This window comes from Rhynchophorus ferrugineus, unplaced genomic scaffold (assembly GCF_030347505.1).
Source record: "Rhynchophorus ferrugineus isolate W39M unplaced genomic scaffold, kcgeb_rfMv2 rfM2, whole genome shotgun sequence".
Taxonomy (NCBI): domain Eukaryota; kingdom Metazoa; phylum Arthropoda; class Insecta; order Coleoptera; family Curculionidae; genus Rhynchophorus; species Rhynchophorus ferrugineus.
Genome location: NW_027472581.1, coordinates 80,763,905 through 80,782,606, shown reverse-complemented (window position 1 = coordinate 80,782,606; position 18,702 = coordinate 80,763,905). Strand labels below are relative to the sequence as shown.

General features: G+C 31.9%; 1 protein-coding gene across 2 annotated transcripts in view; it reads right to left on the bottom strand.

The window, feature by feature from the left end:
• Positions 1–525: 525 nt before the first annotated feature.
• LOC143191428 (putative divalent cation/proton antiporter TMEM165) overlaps positions 526–18,702 on the bottom strand; it is a 33,490-nt gene continuing 15,313 nt past the window's right edge. For both annotated transcript variants that reach the window (XM_076396482.1, XM_076396481.1), the window contains 4 exons: positions 18,447–18,622; positions 3,091–3,270; positions 2,927–3,032; positions 526–1,272 (listed from right to left, as the gene is read on the bottom strand). In XM_076396482.1, coding sequence (XP_076252597.1) covers positions 1,196–1,272; positions 2,927–3,032; positions 3,091–3,270; positions 18,447–18,622 — 539 coding nt within the window. In that variant the 3' untranslated portion in view covers positions 526–1,195. The remainder of the gene's footprint in view (positions 1,273–2,926; positions 3,033–3,090; positions 3,271–18,446; positions 18,623–18,702) is intronic.

Below are 18,702 nucleotides of genomic sequence, written 5' to 3'. Positions count from 1 at the left end.
TGGTTTAAAAATGGAAGTTTAAACAAATCAAAGATTGCCATAGAATATTTAAGCTAGACTGTAATATTATTTCGTTTTCTTGGCTTCAATCCAATGTTCATTCACGTCTCACAGATATTCATATCACATAGCAGTATAAATAGTTTCTGATACCTTAATACAGAGAAAAATAAATAGGAATATTATAGTGACAAAATAATACTTACCGGAAATTATAGTAAAAATTTAACTATCGGTAGAGCCACCTTTCTCAATTGTTTAATTTAACATTTTTTTAATTTCAACATGTATATTTATTACATTGGCCCCTTATTCTAACAAAATATAGGCTCTAATAAAAAAATTCAATTAGGTTTAATTAGTCTAAAAAATTTTTATAGTCATTTTACAATTAAACTCTCAATCAACACTTTTCAACTTTAGATTCATATGTTTTCATCACCATTGTTAGAAATTATTAATACAGATGAACGAGTAATGAATAAATATCTGAAATAAAAAATAGAGAAAATAAAACTAAATGACGGCTCTTAAATTAAATCTTTAATAATAAAATAAATTAACAAAACCGAAATTACAAAAATTTGTTTCTAATAGTAAGTACTGTTGTTGGCTAAAGGATAAACGAAAATCAATGAGTCAATGATATCAAGCACAGTACTTAAAATCATCACAATTAATACTAACATCTTAGTTATAGATTTTAAAAATTGTACTTAATTATTATATTTAGAATATATATGGTATGTACACATTTATAATTTGCCATAAACCAAATACATTAAGGGGTAAAAACGTGGTAAAAATCCAATGTATATCACAGTATATCTCTAGAAACAATTTTATTTGAATGATTAATGAGTATCACATTGTAAATAAAAGTGGATCAGGTATATACAGAAAAAAAACCACTACAAATCACTACAAAGGAATTAAATAAACGAGAAAAAAATGGAAACAAATTTTTCCCAAATTCCAAAACAAAATTGTATCTATTTATTTATTTGTAAACTAGTGAACTATATTTATTTATATTGTTTCAAACACACCTCAGCAGTTCTGATTTTTACCCCTATAGTGTCTATGTACAAATAAGTGTTTCAAAAAGACTATCTTCAACATAAAAATAATCTCAAAGCATTAACAAATATATCACCTAATCTTAATGGATGGTTGGTTGGTTGATGAATGGATATTACTCTCCCATATTTGGGTCGAAGAACAATGCGGATACTGCAAAGACCAAGAAGACTATGCCACCTATGATTGTCACTGAAACAAAAGTATGTATCAAAATATAAAACGTTCTTGTTACCATATTACATAAATTGCAAGCTGCATTTATATATTGCAAATTGCATTGCTACTGCAAGATTTTTAGGCAAATTAAAATGTACTTCTAAACTTTACTTTACTTCTTTACTTCTAAAAATGTTTTAATACATAAATGAGGAAAATTATTTGTTAGAAAAAGACTTGTCTTCTATTCAGCACTTTAACGCATTACTGTTCACAGATTCGTATCCGTATATTTATGTAATGCATAACTCTATTACTAGTCCAAAGTCAAAATTTAAAGTTAAAGGTTTCTAATTACAATATATTTCCTTATTTTAGTAAAATACAATAAATAACTTCGAGAAAGTTATGAAATTTTTATACACAAGAAAATACTATTCCGGACAAACCTGAACATTGAATTTTTTATCAATATATGCTATATATATTAAAGGTGTATAAAATTTTATAAAGAGATATATAAAATGGTATTGTGATGATCAATTCTTTATTTGTCCTTATTAGACTACACTCCTAACCAGACGTTATATTGTTATTTAATGGACAGGAACAAAATACCGAATACTTTAGAGAAACCCTACTGACAGAGTCATGTGATTTGTTTAATTTTATTTTAAAGATTAGTCTCTACTCTCACATACATACTCATTACTAGATAATATTGTATTTTTTAAATTGTTGTTCATTTAAAACAGTTCGTTCCTTTTTCACACTAAATTTTATTTGTATTTGTTATGCTTAATTATTTGTTCATTTAGTTACTGTATCATATCACAACATATTAACTCTTGATTAATTCAGTAATTAGAATTCCTTTCTTTTAGTATGACTTAGTTCACTGCTTAGCAAAATAATATATTAGATATGTGAAAAAGTAATCCACGTTTTTAAAAGAGTGTAAAAAAGTTCGGTATCATTGTAATTACTCTGTTTGGAAAAAGTTTTTTAAAAACACTTGTAATATTTTGTATAATATTTAAATGTTAAGACGGAAACCACTTTTTTACTATTATCAAAAATTGATATTTTTATATTTTCAAAATATTTTCTTATTTTCAAACATTCTGAGAGTATATTGCAATACAATCCAAACATTAGATGTATTATTAACAGAGTTATCCCACGCAATATGAGAATGAGCATTCCAAAAGACAAGAAGAGACACAAATGAACTTGAATATCCAATCTTGAACTCCATTTCTTGGTTATGGAGGATGGAAAAGAATATTAATTTATGAAGATTGCGATAAGGATTTGTCTGAAGAAGGTTTACTACAAAGACATTTCTTAACGCTTGCTTCAAAATGTGAGTAACAAGACAGAACCTGAGGTATCTTTTTGAGATAAAGATATCTTTTTCAGATAAAGGTATCTTTTTGAGATAAAGGTATGTTTTACAGCTGAAAATCAACTGAAAATTGAATACAAACAGTACTGAAACTTTACAACCATTATTTCAAATTTGTATTTTCAAAAACTCACTGACCACTAATTAATTTGGATGGCTTTTTGGCAGGCTTTGAACTATTTTAATATGAAAAAACTCTCTGTTCACATTTCATAGTATTTCTAAAATTTATCACCTATCTGCATATTTAATATAATTATTAAAACAAAAGATGCTTACCAGTCCTCACAGATATCTTTTGGGCAATCATCCTGCCCCCTAATACTGCTACTCCAGTACAAGCCGAATGTCCAAGAATACCACCAAGTATCACACCATAGACATTCTATAACACAAAGATGATTTTATCAAGCACGATCGTTACAAAACTATATGATGCTTACCTCTCTAGCACCTAATATAATTGTGGTAAGTTGAGATCTATCACCCCATTCAGCCAAGAAAGTCATCGTGAAGGCCTGCAGGAATATCTTCAATATGACCGCCAAGGGGCTGGTCTTCTTCGATCTTCGGTTGCTGGCTGTACCCGCTTCAGCGTCGCCAGAATTCGAGGTCCTTTCTGCCTGAGACAAAACAGTTTGTATTAATCGCATGTAGGATTGATGAGAAGTAATAAATAATTAAGTTGTAGTTAATAATAGGTGTAGCAATTAATGATTAGAATAAATGGTTAGAACTGGAACACACTTTGGTTTAATTAAAATCTATATATTAATCGGCTTAGCGAAACTTTTGCCTCCCTTTTTGAAGAAAACGGGGGCGGCTGAAGGGGTGGTTATTAAATTTGGCATGGTTAAAGCTTATGTCGAGGAAGAATTTTTAGGCCTAATGTTTGTCTGTAATATGCGCTACAAATAAATATATTCCAAAAAAACGAAAGACGCTCAAATCGAGCAACCTGGAATAGCCGTCAGATCAGTAACAAAATTTCCTTCAAGGGTGATACACTGATTATAGCGATCCTCCAACTTTTTGATACGATACCATTTTTGTAGCACGATTTGTCCTTTGCTTCAAAATAGGCCTCAGTTTCGACGATCACCTCTTTATTCGACAAAAATTTCTTCCCAAGCGAGCATTCATTTGATATCTGAGAACAGGAAATAGATCTGTAGAATGCGGTGGATGAGGAAGCAATTTGAAGCCCAATTCACGGATTTTTGCAATCGTTTTCACTGCCTTGTAACACTGTGCATTGTATTGGTGAAGCAGCACTTTCTTTTTCTTTAAATGCGGTCGTTTTTTGGCGATTTCGTCCTGCAAACCGTCCAATAACGCTATGTAATAGTCGCTGTTGATGGTTCTTCCTTTTTCAAGGTAGCCAATGAAAATTATTCCATGCGCATCCCAAAATACAGACGCCATAACCTAGCCAGCCGACTGTTGCATTTTCCCACCCTCTGGGGTGGGTTCATCGTGTGCAGTACACTCAGATAACTGTCGATTGGACTTCGGAGTGAAATGATGGAGTCATGTTTCATCCATTGTCACATATCGGCGCAAAAAGTCGGGTTTATTACGTTCAACTGTATTTTTTCCCTATAAAAAGCAATATTTTATCAACACGCGAAATTCCTTTTTATTCATTTTTTTTTATAATAACAAACGTTGCGTCATTCAAAATGCTATAAATCACAAACAAATGAGCCGACAGATGTCAAATTTATACACGCATCTTTTGAAGGTTAGGGCTAGGCGTAATAGTATTAAATCTCGCTAAAGTTATTTTTTAAGTTTATAAAACAGAATAAAAGATACCTCCTTAAAATTATTAAGAGTATTCGTTTTCTACATTTGAAACGAAATTAAAACGGATTCGGCTTTAACGAATCCGCGCCGAACCCAAACAATACAAAAAAATAATGTGACATTGATAAAATGACAATGACAAAATACACAAAATTAAATTAGCAACAAAACAAATCAAAATCATATAACTGTTGGGGTTCGGCGCCGACTTCACAGTGATCAGTTGGTAGTAGTTAAAATAATATTGGAAATAGATAAACAGATTTAGATAGGTATTAAACTGAATTGTGAATATAGTGTAGAATATAAAATACGTGTAGTGGATAGGTTAAATAAGGTCTTTTTTATTTTTATTTAATTGTTATAACGATTATTATGAACATATTTTGTTTAAATCGCCTTTTTTTGTGTTATTTATCTACGTTTGATTATTTTTTACTTTTTAGTGAGTTCCTTATTTATTTCTTAAAGTCGGTTCAATTTTTTATTAAAAATATTTTATTATCCATGTCTGGTGAATTACGAAATGGAGAATGAGTCAGAATGTTAAATATCTGAATGTATTGAAATAGTCATTACTCGAAAGGTTTCCTCATGAAAGCCTCTTCTAGCCTTAAATCGTTAACATAATCTTTAAAGAAACTTTAAAGAAAGTAAATATAATTTGAGGTGAAGACTTGAAGGTGAAGCAGCATTTCCAACATCTTCCGGCTTTATTTCCCCCATGAAAATGTATCTAAAGGTTTAACGTATCTTATAACAACAATTTTCTGTCCGTTTTTATCCCCTTTTATTGTTGACATTTTCATCTTTGAGCATATCACCTTAGATTCTATTCAAACTTGGATTTACTTTGTCATAAATCAGTGTTTCTATATATTTGTTAGCGCGTATCTATAAATGTATATATAATCACTGTAACAAAAAAAAGAACAAAAATTTAAAGTATATGCTACAAAACACTCAATGGATGCCCGATTCCTCAAGCAGAATCAGCAAAATACCTTGGAATCCATCTTGACGGTAGATTAAATTGGAAGCATCACGTTAGACAAAAAGCAAAACACATTAGAACCAAAATAAAACAACTATACTGGTTAGTCGGAAGATACTCTCAACTTGATCTAAAATCAAAGATGTTGATCTATAATACAATTATAAAGCCAATTTGGACCTATGGGATGCAAATATGGGGTTGCACTAAAAATTCAAATCAGTTAGTCATACAGCGCTGTCAAAACAAGGTTCTTCGATTGATTACCAATGCCTATCGCTATGTAACCAATGAAGAACTGCACGATGACCTGGAAATCAAATGGATTTGCGAAGTTGGGCAGGATTTCGCCTTGAAACACGAAAGCAGATTACTAAAGCATACTAACGTGGAAGCAATACAACTGCTGGACAGCGCGCAGGATGTCAGGAGATTAAAACGAACAAAACCATACGAACTTGTGTGAACATTTAGTGTGTACTATTAGTGTAAACTATAGCTATAAGTTAATAATTAATAAACAATTATAATTTTATAATTGAGGAATACATACTGATGTATTTTCTCGCACTCGTCTTGCTTTTTAATTAATCCAAGTACATAGGAAAAGTAGTAATAAATTAATTTATAATTAAGATTGTACTAAGCACTTCTAATAAAGATGTTATAAAAAACATATGCTATAAAATCCAGACCAGAATATACGTAGGAGTATACGACTACTCTTATAGGCCAGCTGGTGTCCACACAATTATTGTACTTGTCCTATCGGCCAACATCAAAAGGTTCAAGAATGTAGGAATAAAGATTTGAAAGGGTATTGAAAGATTGAAAGCGTAGAAGAGACCATACTAGAATTCTTCACTGCCTCTTGCTTTAACTCTATCCATATATACGAAGTTTAAGGAAATTTCTTCCAAAACGAAGTAGACCCATGGATCCTGCTATATTATAACTTCTAGAGCTAGAGTCTGATGAGGACGATTTCTAATAATTTTATCGCCATTATTTCACATTTGATTTAGTTATTTATGAGATCAAAAAAGTAGTTACATCATTTTTTATTATAATTAAATTACATTCCATCCGATTTACAGTCCCCACAACTTTTCAAGCCGGCTTGGTTAGCGTAGTGGTAATGGTGACAGGACCGTCCGCCTACCGATAGTCGCGGGTTCGAATCCTGCTGTGACATGGTAGTAAATTTATGTTTGTGATTACATTTTGTCCGTAAATCAGAGTGCAAAATCCGACAAGAAAAATGATCTCAGTCACGCTAGTAAAGACCGGATGACCTAGGATGACCGGAGACCTCCGGAGACGTGGTTCGGAGCCCACGTTACACAGTAGGTCCAGTCCAGTTAAACCCTCGTTGGTAAAAACGAGATCAATGTTGCTCAACATTTTTAAAGAATCTTTCAATTAATGGAGACTGAAACGGATTGAAAGTTTTTGGCCACATAACATTTTGACCAGAAATTGTAAACCACAATACGATGACGGGAAATAGTTTATTGACTTAAAAAATATAAAGTTTTTCTTCAAAAACATCCAGGAAATGACAGAAATTCAATACTAATTGAAGTAACACCTGGTATTCAGTGTCTGATATATTGCATCTGGTTAATTAGAATTTTATCTTCGCCACACAGCAAGTTATTAATACACCGTTAGATAAATCAAAACAAACTTCATTGATCCAGTCTTACTGACGTCCAGCGGGCTCGACCTGGCGACACAGTCGTCATTTGATATATCTTATAGCGTGTTTTAAGTTGATTCTTCGTCTTATCGTTAGTCTGATTAATTATCAGATATGGATATAGAAAACGAATGCGAAATAATATCATGGGTATTGATTTTCAATTACATTTTAACAGATATCGATAAAAAAGTTATCGAGACATGTTCACGCAATAGTTTATCTAATTTCATTATTATAAATGAGTCACTGAAATGAATAATAGTTACACAATATAATAGAAATAAATGTAATATAAAGTCTATTCAAAATAACAGTAAACTCACGTCATCAAAATGTTTAATGTATTGCCCATTGCAATTTGTAAATTCGTTTTAATACCAGACAATATTTTCTTCTCATTTTATTCTAGCTTTGCTTGTTTTTATACAGTTTCACTCGCTGCTTTTTATTTTGATTGAAAATGCCCAAACTAGACAGAATGGTTTGCGGTTCTAATCAGTTACTTCGAACATGAATGAGATAATGGAGGACCCCTTTTGCCAGTAAGATTCGTTATTGAGGAAACCATCTTTAATGTTAAATATTAAGTTGATTTAGTTTGCTGAGCTCTATCAGAGATCAAATATATGAAATGTATAAAGACAGTAAGTTTTTCCAATGTAATCATAATTTAATACAATTATTTCAGAGGAAACTGTTGGTCTGGAAAGTATCCATAGAAATCTTAGAGATATACAGCTCTGTGAGGGATATAGAACATCACTTCATACGCTGTCGGATAATATAGGTTTTAAATGGAACTTCTGGACATTGTTTTTTCATTTCATTTTGGATTTATTATTTCAATTTGTTTATTTAGATGAGACATGTATATTTCAGAATGAGACCAGTATACCCAATAGTCACTCATGGCAAGATGATAATAAAAATAGTGTTAAAACAACAAAAGTTGATGGAAAAAGGTAAAAGTTGGATTAACAATTGATTAGGTTTTATTAGCCATAACATTTATTAATAATTCATTGCAGATATATTGTTCTTCATGCTAGAAACAGGACTGGTTAATAACACCTTCACTTTGGATGAACTCAATCAGGCCCATTGAAGAAGAAATTGACAAGTTTAGATAGATTGGCAATTAACAGCTTAGCTATTCACTTGAATGAAACTTTCTAAATATAAATATTAGTCCTATTAAACCCGGAGCAGTATCCTTCTCATTTACTCACTTTCATTCTAGTTAAAAAGATATAGAATAACATCTGATGCCTGACGCAGAAGTAACCTGATCTAATATATTATAAAATTCTCGGCAGTTCGAACTGGTGTGCCAGGTTGCCAAATGTCTTCAAAACATTAGTGATAACAATTAGAGGCTATAAAACCACAAACGTAAACCAAAAATCACATTTGATGTGGCAGCATTGCGACGGGCTGCTATTTTGTTGAAAGACGGAGACTTATCTGTGATCCCAATATAAATGTCTTAAAACAATCTCATCCTGAAAGCAGATGATGAATAGAAAATATAACTGTATGAACTAACAAACTCCTACTTTTATTGGTACAAGGTTGTTTAAGAAATAATTTAAACTCATAATACGAGTTCAATGGTTTTTCGCTTATAAACCACGAATGTAAAAAATAAACGGTTGTGCAAAATATCGTTTTAGCTCGCATTTTATCCGTTTATAAAGTTTTGCAATGTTATATGTTTTTGTAAAAACTTTGATAATTACTTTTCAATGCAATCAATCAGGTTTTCAGGCTTCAAGTATAGACAGAAACAGACAAAGAACAGTATTGCAATTATTAGGGATGTAGAGCCAGTACAGTGATTATTTTTTTGGTTCCCGACAATCAATAAATATGACAGATTAAGAGTGAGTGAAAAAGAAAGGTTAAAGAAAAACAAACGGTTCTATAAAACATATGGAATACATAACATTATCTGTCGGCTTTCAAGCTGTATAATTCTAGTAATACTTACTCGAAGAAGCCATACTACAGAGTGTTTGAAACTAATAATCAATAGAACATTCTGGGTATAAAAGCGGTCTAATCATTCAAAAGTTACTCTGCTTAGAAAATGGCTATTTCAAAAGGTAATTTCTAAAAAAGGAAAAATACAATGCAGGCTCACCAAAAATTATGTGATATATATGGTGATCATCAATTTCATCAGAGAGTATCGTTGAATGCAATCGTTGAAAAGGTTGATGAAAATCTTTGATAGATTTCATCTCGCGATATGGCTATAGAACTAAATACTGTCCATAAAACTATTTTGAACTATTTACGTAAGAGTCGATACCAAATGAAGCTCGAAACTTGGGTTCCATATGAATTAATAGTGAAAAATGTACTGTATCATGAGTAAAATTATGATGATGAGTGATGAAAAGTAGATTATATACGACAATATCTGAAAAAGGTTGTGGTAGAAGTCCAGGAAAGCTTTGAAAGTGTTGAAAACTTTATACTGTCAATTACTAATGCGATGGAAACAGGCAATTGAAATGAACAGAACTGATCAATATAAGAAGCTTTGTCTTCCAACATCATGATGCTAAAACATCTTTAGTTATTTTGCAAGCGTTCAGACAGATTGCCTTACTTATTTGAAAACTCTTAATGGGGTAAAGTTGGCTTGAAAAGAGATTTGTGAAAATTGTTTTGTTCTATTTCATATCTAGAAATACAAAATAATTATCTTTTTGTCAATTCGCCGCAACGCAAAATTAATACGAAATGATTTGCAGCTATTAAACTGTATGTATTTTCTAGCCTGTAGTCTATTTGTAGATCTTGTTGACCACTACTTGTACTTTTTCTACAGCCTTAGACAGAGATACTTCTTTTGCCAAGATAACTGTGTTGTCGGCAAATGTTCTAAGTACTATTTCTTTTGTTAACAGGATATCAGCAGTATAAAGATCAGAACAGGAGTGGTCCCAAGACTCTACCCTGTGGAACTCCAGCCGAAACAGGTTTAAGTGTTGAGAATACCTTTAAATTTTCTTTCGAAAAGGTATGATTCCAGCTGTTGACAGTAATTCGCCGGTAGCAATTTGCTCATTTTGTAAATTAATTCTAAATGTCATACCCGGCCAAAAGCTTATGAGACGTCCAGGAATATTGCAGAGCAATATTTATTTTCTTCGAATGCTTTTTCAACAACCGCTATTACTCTGTACACTCGGTCGATTGTCGAGTGGTGACCTCGAAATCCCAACTGAAAATCTGGTATTTCTATAAATGGTTTAATACGTTTTAACAGTAGTTTCTCAAATAATTTTGATATCGCAGGTAGGTTTCCACAATTACTACTAGTTACTAATCTGTACAAATATGATTCAATCCTATTTGAATAATCAGACACTTGTTTTGTCTATACTGTAAAATATAATGGTTTATCTCGAGCGAATTCTAATTTAAAAAAAAAGAAATAAAGCAGACGCTCATAAAGTAATTCAAACTGGAAAAGATCGTGGTAGAAGCTCGGAAAAACTTTAAGTGTTTGGGCTTACTGTAAACTATTAATCCCATGGAAACAAGCAATTGAAATGAACAAAACTGATGAATATAAGAAGCTTTGTCTTCCATCATCATGACGCTAGAACATCTTTAATTATTTTGTAAGAATTCAGACAGCCTTATTTGTTTGAAAACTCTTAATGGAGTAAAGTTGGCTTGAAAAGAGATTTGTGAAAATTGTTTTGTTCTATTTCATATCTAGAAACACAAAATAATTATCTTTTTGTCATTTCGCCGCAACACGAAATTAATACAGACTGATTTGGAGCTATTAAACTGTATTTTCTAGCCTGTAGTCTACTTGTAGATCTTGTTGACCACTACTTGTACTTTTTCTACAGCCTTAGACAGAGATATTTCTTTTGCTATGATAACTGTGTTGTCGGCAAATGTTCTAAGTACTATTTCTTTTGTTAATAGGATATCAGCAGTATAAAGATGATATAAAGGAGTGGTTCCAAGACACTACCCTGTGGAACTCCAGCCGAAATAGGTTTAAGTGTTGAGAATACCTCTAAATTTTCTTTCGAAAAGGTATGATTCCAGCTGTTGACAGTAATTCGGCAGTAGCAATTTGCTCATTTTGTAAATTAATCCCAAATGTCATACCCGGTCAAAAGCTTGTGAGACGTCCAGGAATATTGCAGAGCAATATTCCTTTTATTCGAATGCCTTTTCAACAACCGTTGTTACTTTATGTATTTGGTTGATTGACGAGTGGTGATTTCGAAATCCAAAGTGGAAAACTGGTATTTCTTTAAATTTTTAATACGTTCTAACAGTAGTTTCTCAAATAATTTTAATATCGCAGGTAGGTTTCCACAATTATTACTAGTTACTAATATGATTCAACCCTATTTGAATAATCACACACTTGTTTGTCTATAATGTAAAATATAATGGTTTACCTCAGCGAATACTAAATTAAAAAAAAAATTAAATACAGCGGACGCTCATGGAGTAATTCAAACTGGAAAAGATCGTGGTAGAAGCCCGGAAAAACGTTAAGTGTTTGGGCTTACAGTAAACTATTAATCCGATGGAAACAAGCAATTGAAATGAACAGAACTGATCAATATATGAAGCTTTGTCTTCCATCATCATGATGCTAGAACACTTTAGTTATTTTGCAAGAATTCAGACAGCCAGAAGCAAGAATTACTTGTTTGAAAACTCTTAATGGAGTAAAGTTGGCTTGAAAAGAGATTTGTGAAAATTGTACAGTGACGGAATTATGCTTTTATTAGAAAAGTTCACCGATCAAAATGACCCATATATCACTATATTACAGTGTTTGAAATGTATATATGAATCAATAATATTGATAATATCAATAATACCCATTATATTGTTAAATATTTTTGATTAAAATGTTTGGAAATACAAGGGAATTACAGTTATCAGAATTATTAGAATATACTGAAAGTCGCAAATAATAGATTTATCAGTTAAAAAATTTAATGTGAATTAATCACAACATACAATCTTATATACGTTTTTAATGGGAATATTGGTCTTTAATGTCATTTTGGTTAATGTTTCTTTGGAATATAAATTAATTTCTAAAATATAAGTCCATATATATATTTTCTTTATTTTAGAGCTGATTATTGATTATTAATTGCCCGTTTGATATAACAGGAAAATCTTCTTATAAATTAATGGAACAATGTTATTTTCCTGGCTGCTCCAGTCAGTAAATATATTGATCTGGGCACTACTGTATTATGATTAAAAATACTTATAAGACAGCTGTCTTTTTTATGTAAATGAAACTAAGTCTATCCGAAGTAGTTTTGTACATACGTCATCAAGATGTTTAATATATTGCCTGCCGCAATTTGAAAATTCGTTTTAGATTCAGACAATATTTTTCTTCTCATTTTATTCTAGTTAAAAAGAGACACAATGCTGTCTGATAAGTTCGATCAGTTACTTCGAACAGGAACGAGATAATGCAGGCGACCTCTTACCAGTTAAAATTCGTTAGAGAGGTAAGCATTTTTACTGTTAAAAATTAGCTGCGATTTTTATTGAAAATATTTTTAGCGTGTTGCAGCTGCACTAAATATTAGTACGGACACGGTCACTGAAATATCTCAAAAAATAAAAATATAATTTTGAATTCACCGAAAAAAAACCGTCGGTGATAATACGAATGACGTTAGTCCTATCAGAGATTAAATATATGAATACAAACATAATTTAATACAATTATTTCAGAGGAAACTGTTAGTCTGTCTGAAAGGTATCGAAGAGCTCTAATGGTCTAAAGCATATAATAAAATAAAAGAAGACTTACATTTATCTATTTAGATGAGACATGGATAATTTTCAGAATGGGACCAATATACCCAATGGCCACCCATAGCAAGATGATAATAAAAATAGTGTTATGACAACAAAAGTTGATGGAAAAAGGTAAACGTTGGACTAACAATTGATTAGGTTTTATTAGCCATAACATTTATTAATTATTCATTGCAGATATATTGTACTTCATGCTGGAAACAGGAATGGTTAATAAAACCTTCAGTTTGGATGAACTCAATCACACACACTGAAGAAGGAATTGACAAATGATGGAATTGTGAAAAAAAGTTAGATAGATTGGAAATTAACCGCTTAATTATTCACTTGAATGACACTTTCTGAATATGATATGATTCAATGCTGCTAATTTCTAAGACAGGGTGATGGGAGTAGAAACAAATAAAGATGAGTATATAATTAATATATAATAACTGTAGGAAATGTTATTGTAGAATGTAAAAGATGTATATGTACAGATATATACATATATAATTCTTCAGAATATGCATGACCATTTGGTTAAAATATGCTATGTGAGAAAGAATAGTAACTGTTTTGCAGATATGGTAAATGCATTAAGAAGAATGCAGTGATTAAATCTAATTTTATCAAGAAAGATATATACAGGTATTAACAGAGCAAACTAAGGAAAAATACAGTGATATTAAAGTCTTAATAGGGAAACACTGTACCGAGAAACACAAGAACTAAGCGTAACAAGTAGTGGTGGATAAGTGGATCAAGTGGATTAGGCCTTCCGGAGGATACAACTACATAAAAAAACGCGCATAGAACTCTAACTCATAGGTGGTATGTAAAAGAATTCAATGTGTATATAATTAAACACAATCCTAACCTACAAACTATTATAACTGTGTATTTATTTGTAGTTTTAAGTCCTTCGATAATACATGCTTTAGATCTACCAAAATGTTAAAATAAATTATATTTGATAACAGTATTTTTGTTTAAATATTTTATTTAGATTAGAATGTGTTGTATGTCAAAGCCAAACTGAACTAAAACTCAGAGTTGATACGGCAACATTGCGACGTTTTGAAATCACATATTTAGATGACGTATGTTCAAAACATCTTTGAATAAACTATAGATATATCTCGATAGAGACCGAAAAGATGAGCTTCCCATCCACTAATTAGCTGATAGTTTTTATTCAATTGGTTGTCCAATTTGACCGTTTTTCAGTCGGTTTTGCAACTTAAACCGCAACATATCTTTCTGTTCCCAGTAGATAACGTTGATAGTGCAAATGTTTCTCTTTGGTCGTCGATTTTGGTGATGTATAAGAAGACTTGACGACTTTCAACGTCTCCTAGTTTCAATCACTGTAACACTCAATTTCCTTTACTTCGAGTTATTTCCAAATTACCGTATCCTTACATTTTTTGTGTTCAATTCGAACATTATTTGTATTTAATATTTAAATAATCTCTCTGAAGGCATAAAACTATTCCTCAGAACTGGTTTCAGATTTTAGGAATATGTAACCTTAAACTATTTTAGGGTAAAATGATGTGGCTCGGTGAATGGAGGTAAAACGAAATAAAACAGTGGTGTTTACATAATGTGACCGTTATTTATTGGCAATATAAAAAAATGTGAAAATACAAATAATAAAACGGATGGCAGCGGAGTTACCTGAAGACGAGGCTTGGGCAGTCGATGGTGGCACGTCTTAACCGAACGAGGGTTGAGCACTGAATGACCGAAATACCCTTCAATAATATCCCAGATAAACGTCTCGGGGTTGCCGCCAGCTATTCGTTGTCGGGTTCCAGTTGGCACCCCGCCCGTGTTCAATATCTGGGATTATATTTCTGGGTATTTTGTAAACCGTTATTCCACGATGTAAAATTCGACATGCTCAAGGTCGCTACACTATCACAAGAATAGCATGACTTCCTCAGAAAACAATAACAGAGTAAAATTACCGATACATACACTTTAGGAACGGAAAAGGCGTTTTTTTGCTCAAAATTCCCTTTATTCGTCACGTAATCCCCATCAAGAGCCACACAATCATTTCAGCGCCGCTCTAATATTCCATTTCTTCATTTCAAAATAGGCCTGTCACCAGTTGCTCTTTCATCCATTGTCACATATCGACCAAACATTTCGGTTTGTTACATTTAAACATGGCCAATCACTGCTCAGAGCACCCACTTTGAACAGAGCATTCCGATAGTCAAAAGCTTATGCAATATAAAACCAACACGTACTTTTGATACTTTTCGATCATTCAAAATAAATTTGTGGATTTTTTTGATGTTTTCTGGTGTTACCACCTCATTTGGACGCCCACTGCGTTCTGTATCATCAGTGTCTATACGACCACGTTTGTAGTCAGCAAACCAACGTTTTATTGTTGATTCTGATGGAGCGGAGTCCTTATAAAACCTATCAAGTCATGGCTTCGCTTGAACGATATATTTCAAATCAAGAAGCAATCTAAAATTATAACACAAAATTGTTTTTGATCCATTGTTTTGAAAATAACAAAAGTAGTGTCACTCTTAGCACAATAACTCACAAACTTTTGAGTAGAATATCATAAAATTTTAAATGCTTTGTTTTGAAGCTTAGTACTAAATTAATACAATAAAACTAGCACCATCTATGTTTTAGGCCCGGGAATTTTCAGCCCATCTGTTATTGTCTGTATCTGTTTCATGTTTAATCTATTAGATAATAAAAATAGATATGATTATGAACAATATCTGTAAAAATGAAGGCTCATATATATAAGAGAGTTTACGAGAAAAAGTGAAAAACATATCTTAAAAGGAATGTCTTTTCTTAATGAACATTTCTTAATAGTAATCGTCATAATAAATGTATTCCAAACAGCTTTGTAGGGCATCAATGTAGAAAAAGATGAGAACTATAGATAGCATTATCAATATAAGTTGTTGATTTTGATTTCGACATATTCCTATCAGAATAAATAATATCTAAGTACTACATGCTAACACGGTAAAATATTTAGGAATGATACTTGACGCGAAACTGCGCTAGAAGGCTTACGTAAAGTAGAATAATGAAGAACTGGATATTAAATTTAGAAAAATTTATTGGTTACTTAGAAGAAACTTTGCTCTATAACATAAGAGTTCAACTGAAAAGTCCCAGGCCTACCATACTAAAACACATTTTTTTGGCAAAATTAGTTTTTTTATTCAAAATAATTCCCTTCAAGGGTGAAACACTGATTATAGCGACCCCCCAACTTTTCGATACCATTTTCATAGTACGATTTGTTCTTTGCTTCAAAATAGGCCTCAGTTTCGACGATCACTTCTTCATTCGACGAAAATTTTATCCCAGTGAGCATACTTTTGGGATCCGAGAACAGGAAATAGTCGCTGTGGGCCAGATCTCGAGAATACGGAAGACGAGGAAGCAATTCGAAATCCAATTCATAGATTTTTGCCATCTTTTTCACTGACTTGTGACACGATGCATTGTCTTGGTGAAGCAGCATTTTCTTTTTCTTCAAATGCTGCCGTTTTTCGGCGATTTCGTCCTTCAAACGGTCCAATAACGCTAAGTAATAGTCGCTGTTGATGGTCCTTCCTTTTTCAAAGTAGTCAATGAAAATTATTTCATGCACATCCTAGAATACAGATGCCATAACTTTGTAAGCCGACTGTTGCGTTTTCCCACGCTTTGGAGCGGGTTCATCGTGTGCAGTCCACTCGTACGACTGTCGTTGAACTTATTAGCTTAACGTATTGTCGCGGCAATTTGTAAATTCGTTTTAGAATCAGACCATATTTTCCTTCTCATTTTATTCTAGTTAAGATATGCTGACTGATACAGGAACGAGATAATGAAGGCCCCTCTTGCCATAAAATTCGTTAGAGAGGTACGAATTTTTACTGTTAAATATTAATTTACTGCGATTTTTATTGAAAATATTTTTAGCGTGTTGCAGATGCACTGAATATTAGTATGAACATGGTCACTGAAATATCTCAAAAAATTAAAAACATAATTTTGGATTCATCAAAAAGAAACCGTTTTCATACGAAGCGGGTGTCGAACACTTCAGCTTAATGTTGAAATGATGATGTTGAAATATATAAAAACAAGTAAGTAGTTCTTTTAATATAAACATAATTTAATACAATTATTTTAGAGGAAATTAGTCCGAAAAGTATCGAAGAAGTCTAATGGAACTTCCGGATATTGCTTTTAAAAGAACACAATTTTTAAAACCATATATTAAAATCGAAAAAAAAACTTATTTCAATTTATGTATAGATGAGAGATGGATATTTCACAATGGGACCCATGCCAATATGATAATAAAAATTGTGTTAAGACAACTAAAGTTGAAAGTAAACATAGGAATAATTATCTGTTAGGTTTTGTTAGTCATAAGATTTATTAATAATTCAATGCAGATATATTGTGCTTCACGCTGGAAACAGGAAAGGTTAATAGCACCTTGGGTTTGAATGACCTCGACGAGACATATTGAAGAACAAATTGAGAAATGATGGAATCGTTAACAAAGGTTCGACAGATTGGAAATGAACGGCTTACTTATTCACTTGAGTGAAACTTTCTGAATATGGCATTAAGATTCAATGTTGATTATTTCCAAGACAGGATGATGAGAGTGGAAACATCTAAAAGTGTGTATATAATTAATATACGATAATTGTAGGAAATCGTATTCTATAGTATGAAAGATTTATGTCCATTAGATATGTGTGTGTAACTGTTCAGAATATACATGAGTATTTGGTTAAAATGTGCGAAGAGAGAAAAAAATACCAACTGTTTTGCAGATGTGGCAAATACATTAGCGAGAATTCAGTGATTAATTTTATCAAGAATGGTGTACGCAGGAGTAGCAGAAGAAATAAAAAATACAGTGATATCAAGATAACTTGACAAGGAAACCCACCATCGAAGGAAACAAGAATTAAACGTAAAAAGGTAAATATGCTCTCTAATGAAAGTAAAATACATTACTTGGATATACAACTGTTAATTTAGTAGATTAGACCTAGAACTCTACCTCATGGGTGGTGTGAAAATGAGTTCAATGTAAATATAATAAAACAAATCTAACCTACGAATTATTGTAGCTGTTAAATAACTGTAGTTTAACTTATTCGATAATATATGCATTAGATATACTATAATGTTAAACTAAACTATATGTATTTGATAACATGTTTGCTTCATCATTTTATTTAAACTAGAATTTTGTTATATATCAAAGCCAAGCTGAACTCAGAGTTGATACGGCAACATTGCGACGTTTTGGCGTCACAAACTTAGATGACGTATGTTCACACCAACTTTGGATAGACTATAAGTAGCTCAGATAATAATAAAATTGCAAAAATAGAAACAATACATAAGTTTAAAAAAACCCATCATAAATTTCAACAGTAAATTATTACCTGCTCTTCCCTGTTTCTCAGCTCCATCTGTACCTCCTCCAATTCCTCCTGGCCCTCGGTTGGTGACATCGAACAGCCCTCTTTCAACATTTTAAGACCGAAAATTGCAAAGAGTGCAGTACTGATATAATAGGTGTAAGCTCTGGGTATAACGTTCACCAACCAACCGAACAAGGCTGTAACAAAATGGATAACGATACATATGTATTATATACAAATGATTTGTTTGTATTGTTTCCACAGTTTTTTTTTAATT